The sequence below is a fragment of the Trichechus manatus genome, unplaced genomic scaffold (genome assembly GCF_000243295.1).
Source record: "Trichechus manatus latirostris isolate Lorelei unplaced genomic scaffold, TriManLat1.0 scaffold00008, whole genome shotgun sequence".
Taxonomy (NCBI): Eukaryota; Metazoa; Chordata; class Mammalia; order Sirenia; family Trichechidae; genus Trichechus; species Trichechus manatus.
Genome location: NW_004443944.1, coordinates 2,024,788 through 2,033,625, shown reverse-complemented (window position 1 = coordinate 2,033,625; position 8,838 = coordinate 2,024,788). Strand labels below are relative to the sequence as shown.

General features: G+C 53.7%; 1 protein-coding gene across 1 annotated transcript in view; it reads right to left on the bottom strand.

Moving 5' to 3' along the window:
- Positions 1-3,012: 3,012 nt before the first annotated feature.
- The window catches only part of TAF4 (TATA-box binding protein associated factor 4), a 157,298-nt gene continuing 151,472 nt past the window's right edge, over positions 3,013-8,838 (bottom strand). The window contains exon 19 of the mRNA XM_023741421.1: positions 3,013-3,605. Within this exon, the coding sequence (XP_023597189.1) occupies positions 3,438-3,605 (168 nt within the window). The 3' untranslated portion in view covers positions 3,013-3,437. The remainder of the gene's footprint in view (positions 3,606-8,838) is intronic.

The window sequence follows — 8,838 nt, the reverse complement described above, 5'->3', positions numbered from 1 at the left end:
ACTTAAAGTCAGTCTTGAAATCTGGGAGCGCGAGTGCTCAAATTTTGTTCTAGATTTTCTTGGCAAGTCTAAGTCTTCTGCATTTCCATACAGATTTTTGAACTCAGATTGTCACTTTCTACAAAAATCCGCTGGGATTTTGATTGGATGGCATTGAATCTACGTACCAACTTGAGCAGAATCACTATCTTAACAATATGGAGTCTTCCAATCCATGGACATGGGATATTTTCCCATTCATTTAGGTCTTCTTTCTCTCTCCTTAATTTCAGTGCAGGGGGTTTATACATCTTTCATTAAATTTATTCCTAAGTATTGAGGTTTTTAGTGCTATTGTTAATTATGTCCCTTTTTTTCTTTTTTCCATTTTCTAGTTGTTGGTTGCTAGTATACAGAATTACAGTAGATTCTGGGTATTAACCTTGTTTCCTGTAACCTTGCTAAATTCACTAATCAGTCTCATTAATATGTTTGTAGATTCTCTTGGATTCTCTATGTACACGATCATGCCATCTGTGAATTTTTTATTTAAACTTTCTTCCTTTTCAAATGTTATGCCTTATTTCTTGCCTTTTTGCCCAACTGGAATTCCCAGCACAGTGGTGACTAGAAGCAGTGAAAGCAGACATCCTTGTCCTGTTTCTGGCCTACCCCACCGGGAGAGGCACTATTACATTGCCTCTGCCCCCGGGCCTGCACAGATACCCAAAACGGATTTAGGGCAATAACGTGTGGTGGCGTGAGACTGAAGGGCAACTGAGGGTCTTACCAGCGAAAAGCAAGGAACAGGCCTGTGAACAGCGTCCGCTGGCAAGCCTCCGCTGTGGGCAGCTCCACCTCAGCATAGGACTCCAGCCCCTTCTCAAGCTGAAGTGAATCCGCCACATTTGTGGACATTCAAGTACAACAGTCCTTTACTGACTGAACTGAGTTCAGGCTGAAAACAGAGCCTGGTGAGAAATTGCACCTTGACCGAATTAACCAATTGCTTGAGCATGTTCCTGCACAAGGAGACTGGAGATTGGGCCTCTAGGACTTCTCTAGAGCCCTGGTGGCACAGTGGTTAAGGGCTCAGCTGCTAACCAAAAGGTTGGCAGTTCGAATCCACCAACCACTCTTTGGAAACCCTGTGGGGCAGTTCTACTCTGTCCTATAGGGTTGCTATGAGTCGGAATCAACTCGATGGCAGCGGGTTTGGTCTGGTTTTGGTTTAGAGCCTCTCTAGTACTTCTGCTGGAGTCCCTAGGCAGTGCAAACAGTTAAGCACTTAGCTGCTAACCGAAAGGTTGGAGGTTTGAGTCCAGCCAGAGGTACCTCGTAAGAAAGGCCTGGCGCTCTACTTCCGAAAAATCAGCCACTGCAAACCTTATGGAGCACAGTCTACTCTGACACCCATGGGGTCACCATGAGTCGGAGCCCACTCCACGGCCAATGGTTGTAGTGCTTCTGCTAAAGCTCTCCGGTTTAGGGCGTGTTTCTTTCATCCTCCAGCACGGCAGGTACCCAGATGAGAGCTGTTTTCCGGTGCGACAGACCGCCTTCAGGAGATGTCAGTGTCAAAGCGAACGTGGAGACTAGGAACCAGCCCAGCCTCGCCAGCGGTCGGGCTCTCGGGCACTCAAAAGCAGGCTGCTGGCGGCGGTGTGAGTCTAGGCGCTGAGCCCTGATGAATGCCTCATCGGGAGCTGTGGCTCATCACAGCCAATGCCACACTCTGTCACTCTGGAGCCCGGGGTGGGGTGGAGGGGTCATCTGGTGTGCTGCTGTGTGAAGTCCCTCTAAGAGGGCCCACCCTGGGCTCACCCCACCCCTCCCCAGCGGTGTCCCCGCTCATCGGCCAGGACGGAGCCAGCACACACAGCACAGCCCCATGGGGGTCCAGAACGGGGCGCCCCCCCAGCAGAGGCAGCCAGCGGGTGGGCAGGCGCAGGTCAGCAGTCGGCCCGCAGACACAGCAAACCCCGTGCTGGCTCTGCCCACAGGAGCTTCCGTCCGGAAGGTGAAACGCCCCGGGCTCCAGTCCCCGGCTCGGGCTGCAGGTCCTAACAGGAAGCCCACAGACCAGCCCTCCGCAGAACCAGAGGCGAGCCTCTGGGAGGACAATCCGGAACATGAGGGAAAACAGGCCAAACAAATACAGATAAATTTGTTTTTAATAAAGGAGTTAATTTTCTTTCAATCCTATATAAAACAATAGCAATTAAAAACTTCATTTTTGAAAGTAAAATATTTACATATGAACAAGTAACTGTGCAAAATTTACATGAAAAAATGGAAAGACAGGGATTTCCTAAAAGACAAAATAAAAGGTGTAACAGTTTTCGGGTGTTGATAAAAAATACTGGTCAGCACTCAGTCACGCGCGCTCAAGTCGAGCGTGAGATTCCACAGAGAAAGCCAGAGTATTTACAGTCATAAAAGTACTATCAATAGACAATTTAATACAATAACCTCTGAAAATATAAAGAACCAATTAGTATATTTGTAATAAAAAAATAGGTACAAAGAAGGGGCTTTGCTCTGGGCGTCTGTAAAGTGGGCCCACAGCTTGCATACAGTCTCGTAGCAAAATAATTACCGTTTACATCGCCATTCTTATGTTATGTGCCAGAAGTTATGTACAATTACTGACAAATCCACCAACCATTGTTCAACACTTGATTCACACCGAGAAACAGTCTGCTGATTCTTCTCAACTCTGATTTTATTTCATCTAAGCTTTCACTTTGAGCTAAAAAACACAGTGCAAGTAAAATATATTTATGCTGAAAAGGTCTTCATCTCTGTTAACTTGACAGCTTTACAAACGAGAGCAAATCAATGCCTTTGTACAGATGCTGACGGCATGCCCGGAGGAGCCGCCCGCCGCGAGCGCAGGCGCGGGGCAGACAGGTGATAACGGTGGAGGCGATGGGTCCTGGATTCCTCGGGAAGGGTAGACGGGGGAGAGGGGGGAGGGAGGGGGATGAATAGTCTAAAAACGTCAGCTTGCTTTGCCAACCGACTCTTACAAAAATAAAATACGTGAGATGAGGTCATGGGGCTGTAGACATGTGCCCGTGTCGTAAGTTAGCTGGAATTAACCAAACGCACATGTAACGTGGACACAGGGACGCGCTGACAGAAGGCAGCTGCTACTGGCTAGCAACCCCATCAGTCTTATATGGCTTGTTTGGCAAGAAGGCCACTCAATCAAAGATGAGCTCAGATTTCACTGTCCTTTAGGAGTATCCACAGGCCTTGAGTTCTCTCTGCTACAGAAATGCATTTTCTCTCAGACTGAAGAGCTGATTTATAAACAGGAATATAAAACTGTTCCATTGTAAAGAGGTGGCTGTTTTTTTAAACAATATTCCATTTGCTTGTTACAAAAAGGCGTCATCTGCAAATATATAAAAACGTCCCAGGCGTCCCCGTCACAACGCCGCGTTCTCCTGTCACTTGAGGAATGCTTTGTAGAGCAGCAGGGAACGGCTTGTCTCACGCTCGTTTTCTAAACAAAATATGAGGTCCCTGAGGTTGACCCGCGTGATCCGCTGCCGCGTGAACGGTCGGGGGGTTCCGACGCCCGAACTGCCTGGGACCGCCGTGCCGGGGCCCGATCCCTAGTGGCCGAAAGGAAGAAACGGCGGTTAGTGGAGCCTGACGCCGGCGGCAAGGAGGCCCCACCCCGGGGCTGGAAGGGTCAGAGCCTGTGGCCCCCAGCTGATCCCTCAGGGCACTGGCGGCGGAGGGGACGCCAAGAAAGTCTCCTGGGCCCCGGGTGTGGGCACCCCAGCATCGCCCCAGGTGTGGGAACCCCAGATTTGCCCCAGGTGTGGGCACCCCAGCATCGCCCCGGGTGTGGGCACTCCAGCATCACCCCGGGTGTGGGAACCCCAGGCGTGGGAACCCCAGCATGGTCCCAGGTGTGGGAACCCCAGGCGTGGGAATCCCAGCATGGCTCCGGCTGTGGGAACCCCCACGTGGCCCCAGCTCCTTCCAGGCAGCCCACTCTTGAGCTCCCGGCCTTGGTTACTACCACGGGTGAGGACAAGGGGCTCCGAGCCAATGGGCCGCAGCACCCCACGCTGACCTCCAGTCACCCTGGGGCCAAGAGGAGGCTCCCTGCACCCCACTGGTCTGGGTGAGCCGCCTCTCCCTGGGACCGACAGGGCACAGGTGCCCCGCCCCCTCAGTCAGCCTCTGATCTGACCTGGAGGAAACAGCTGCTGCTGGGCTGGTTTTTCAGGGTGTGTCCATCACCCCCGTCTGACACTCCTTGAGCACAAACCACAGAACGCCCACTGGGTGGCTTTCAGGGCTCTAAGTGGGGTGGTGTCTGTGCACCTGTGCTCTGATGGCTAAAGGTGCTCGTACACATTTTAAGCACAGAATCTACCATGGTATGTCACAGCTTGTTCTCAAAGTGTAAGCTGTTGGAACTACTCCTAGCAGGCATGCCGGACAGACCCCAGGCCGGACAGACCCCGGGCTGGCGGCCCAGGAAGCTGCTGCCCATGGACAGAAGGACAAGGCGGCGTGGCCAGCAGGGGGCAGGGGAGGCCCACGGCGCTCCTCCTCCACCTGAGCCGCCCGCCGTGCCCGGCTCCGCCAGCTCTTCACGAGGCCGGGGGTCTGGTGCTGTCTAAGGCACACATGTGTCTCTGGCCCTTGGTGACATTTTCTTTACAAATATGACAAGCAAAGAGCATGTCACCCCTTCAGGCCCCTCCACCGCCACGGTCCCTCCTTCAGACGGGGCCGTCGCTCACTCAGGGGCTGCTTTTCCTGTCTGAAGAATTGCGAGGTTTTCACAGCCAGGTGTGGCTCAGCCTTCACAGCAACCTTCAAGGAGTGCAGAGTGTGAGGGAGCCAAACACGCCTTCAAAGGCTGGCTGGAAACTAAGGGTTAAAGGCACCAGGGACAACGGGTCCTCTTTCCACAGGACACCTCGAGGCCACTGGGCAGGTGGAGCAGAGGCCCGTCACCGGGTGTCCCTGAGGCCTGCACGCCAGGTGGCCCAGCGAGAGTTGGGAGCGCGCTGTGACCGCTCAGGGACACAGCTGCTGCCTGTCCTGTGGGGTCAGGTCATCGGCTTCATTTTTCCACAAGCAAGGCATTAATATCCTGAGAATAGGTAGTGCCCAAGTGTGAAGACACCCCGGGCCCAAGCACCTGACCCTCCACTCAGCCCTGACTTGGTTGAACCGCCCACACTCACTACAGGCTGCAGGGTCACAGGCTGCAGGGTCACAGGCTGCAGGGCCACAGGCTGCAGGGTCACGGGCTGCAGGGTCACAGGCTGAAATGTTACAGGCTGCAGGGCTACAGGCTGCAGGGTCACAGGCTGCAGGGTCACGGGCTGCAGGGCTACAGGCTGCAATGTTACAGGCTGCAGGGTCACAGGCTGCAGGGTCACAGACCAGTGAGGCTGGACTGCAGGGCCAAGAGGACACCGGGGTGGGGGGGTGGGGGCCTTACCCAGCACAGACCGAATAACCCACCTGAGACACCCATGACGTTTACTACAAATTCTGTATCATAGTTATTTCTAACAGTTCAACACCATAAACAGGGTGAGGCGCTTGCCTCAGACTCAAAACCTCAGTGTGATTTCCAATCAAAATGAAGGCAATGAACCCAGGCCAACGCTGTAAGCAGAAGGCCCAGCGTGGGCGCGTCCCCCAGGCTGCACTCGATGCCGGCCGTGACCACGACGCTGGCGCCACGTGAGCTCTGGACTAGACTGCGCTGTCCATCCCAGGGAGATGCAGGGACTCCTCGTGGTGCTCGGCTCTGTGAACATAGCGGAGTTACCCTGAAATCTAACCAGCCTGTGCTAAGGTCTGTACTCAATGCTTGCTGACCCAGTGACATGGGCTCCGCTGCAGCTTTGTCCTTCTCTCCCCGGACGAGGGGCTCCGTGGGCACGGTCTTCCTCGAGGGCCTGTGACCACACGGCTGCGTAAGAGGCCACTCACGCCTTCGCTTCAGGGTGGGGTGGGAAGGTGACACTCGGCCCCCAGCCAGGACCAGATGACCGTCCAGACCCTCGCGTGTTAGCGACTGTAACCTCTCGTTTATGCAAAACATGCGCTGTCTGTGCCCACGGCTGGCGGTCAGTGGGGAGGCAGGGCTCGCGGTCGAGGGTCACAACACTGGGGCGTGAGGCCTCAGGGAGAAGCCCCGTGCCAATCAATGGGACGCAAGTGTCCTTGGTGCTGGGAGAGACCGGCGTGTAAGCCCGCCCACCTAGATGACCCCAGCAGTGGCCTACGAGAACGGAAGACACTGGGGCAGCATCAGCCCTGGGAGGCAGCAGGGCACGGACCGAACACCAATAGAATTTAAACTCCAGGGAGTCTATACTACAGGACTCACGGCTTTCTTGTTTTTAAAAGAAGTGGAAAGATTTGCAAGTGATGATTATTGACACTGGGTGGTGGGCACGTGGGGATTTTTTGTTTAATTGCGGTGAAACACGTATGCAAAAGTTTGCCACTGTAACCGCTTTTAAGGATACAACTCGGGGACACTGACTCCATCCTCTGCGCTGTACCGCCTTCACCGCCATCTGTTTGCAGAAGTCGCACGGCCCCCAACAAGCTCAGCGCCCCTTCCTCCCACAGGAACCCCCAGCCTCCCCCTCAGCCCCTGCGGCCGCCGGCCGACTTTCTGCCTCTGGGCGTTTGCCTCTGCTAGACATTCCCTACAGGACAGATGACCCAGTGTCAGTCCTTCGGTGACTGATGTCAGCCTGCCTGGCGTTTCTGGAGCTCGTCCGTGTTGTAGCGTGCATTAAGAACTTCATTCCTCTCTGTGACTGAGTGACACCCCGCCGTACGCACGCACGTAGTGTTTGTCCATCATCTGCTGATGGAGACTTGGGTCGTCACCTTCGGCGGTGCTGAGAAGTGCTGCAGTGAACACGGGTGTACACGTGTCCGGCCGAGTCTCTGCTTTCAATGTCTCTGGGTATACGCCTAGCAGGAGAATCGCTGGCTACGTGGAAATTCATTACACTGGTCTCACTAATTTTGTGTTCGAAATTTTCAAAATAAAAAGTGTTTAAAAATAACAAAAAGAAACTCTAATAAAAAAGATTTTTTTTTAAAGTGCAGACACTGGGGTCGAAAAATAAAGCGACTTTGGACAAATCATCTGAACTGCCCCAAACATTAGTTCCTGTGTGTGAAATGGTGCTGTGAACACTCACCTCGCCTCGTCAAGACTGCTGACGGGATTTAACCAAAGGAGGCTGCGGTTTCTGAGGAAGGCCGATCTGTCAACTGTCAGAAATACCACAATACCTCGGACACACAACAAATACGTGAGGTAATACCCAAATGGGAAAGTCACTGTCCCTCATGGGCTGGAAGGGCGACATTTACCCGAGGTGACACCGCTGTGTCCGACAGAAATGTCCTCGGCGACAGCAGAGGCAGCCCCCAGGCTTCCGCTGATGGAAGATTGCCTGGTTTCCCTCACGTCCCGTGAGCACTCACCAACAGCAGGCCTGGAGCATCAGGCCATGTTCCTTTGAGGCCTGCGAGCAGCGCGCCCGTGCCCGCGTGGCCCATGAGAGTTGGACGGCGGGCCCTCAGGTGAGTGGGCAGCATCCTTGACTCGCCCGCTTGCGTCGTCAGGGACAGACTGCAGCATCGTCGGGGACAGACCGCAGCCAGGCCCCACAAATGCTGCAGCTCCCAGCAGACAAGTGCCCAGTGGTCACCGCAGTTCCCCTTCACACAGGCAGTCCTCAAACCTCGTTCACACCCCCTCTGCTCCTAATTAAGCGCCCGTGAAACGTGCACAGCACGCAGATAACAGCGCACAACTTAGAGAACAACCACCATGATAAAACGCGCAGGCACTCAGCTTGAGGGAACTAACATCACTTCCAGGAAGCTGAAGACAATGACGGCCCCCAGTACCCGTCTCCCACTATTTCCTCCAAAAACGGTTCAAAACAGCAAGGAGGGAAACACCAGTGTACACAGAAATCCCCCCACTGGCCTGACGTGGACACGGGGGCTGCCGGGACCCCAGCACAGCCGCAGGTGAGAAGAGAGCTGACGTGTGCCCCGCGCACCCTCACTCTCCTGTCACGAGGCTGCATGGCCAAGAAGGACCGAGAGAACTCGGGCAGACAGAAGGGGGTGCTAGCGAGGGGCTGGGGCCAGTCTAGCCCACCGCCGGGAAGGCTGCGTCCACCCAAGCCTGAGAACTGTGAGGTATCCGGGGCGCAGACCACAGGGAAGGGACGGTCTCCAAACACACAGCATCTGGGGGAGAAACGAGGCAAACTGGAATGTTCCGAAGACAACTGGTGGCAAAGAGGAAAGTTAGAGCTCTGCAAGACAAAAAGAGAACCTCAAAACCACAGGACACAGGACCCCCCGCCCCAAAAACATCAAGACAGACAAGAGCGACTGAACCACCGGGACTTTGCAATGCTGCCAGAAGAGGGCGCCATTACCCCGTGACTCTTGTAAACACCCAAGGCCACACGAGGAAGGTGAACAATTCCCTAAGAGCTACGGCCAGAATTCAGAAAATGAAACTGCACACCTACCAACCGAGGCAGATTCACCAGGAGAAAGAAAACTTAGACAATGCTCCAAACAAACCAAAACATACTTAATGTGAGGGTTTGAAAAATCACCTTGACACAAAAGCTAGAAGAAAGACAAAACCAACCAACCCAGGAAGAACAGGATGAAAGCTGCTCGAACTCTAGAAAGAAATGGAAGGAAAACACAAAATTCTCTCAAAATGAATAAATTTAAGGGGTGTCGGGGGGAATACACTCAAATAAAAATCTAATAAGGTGCACTGAAGACAGGCGAAAGCAA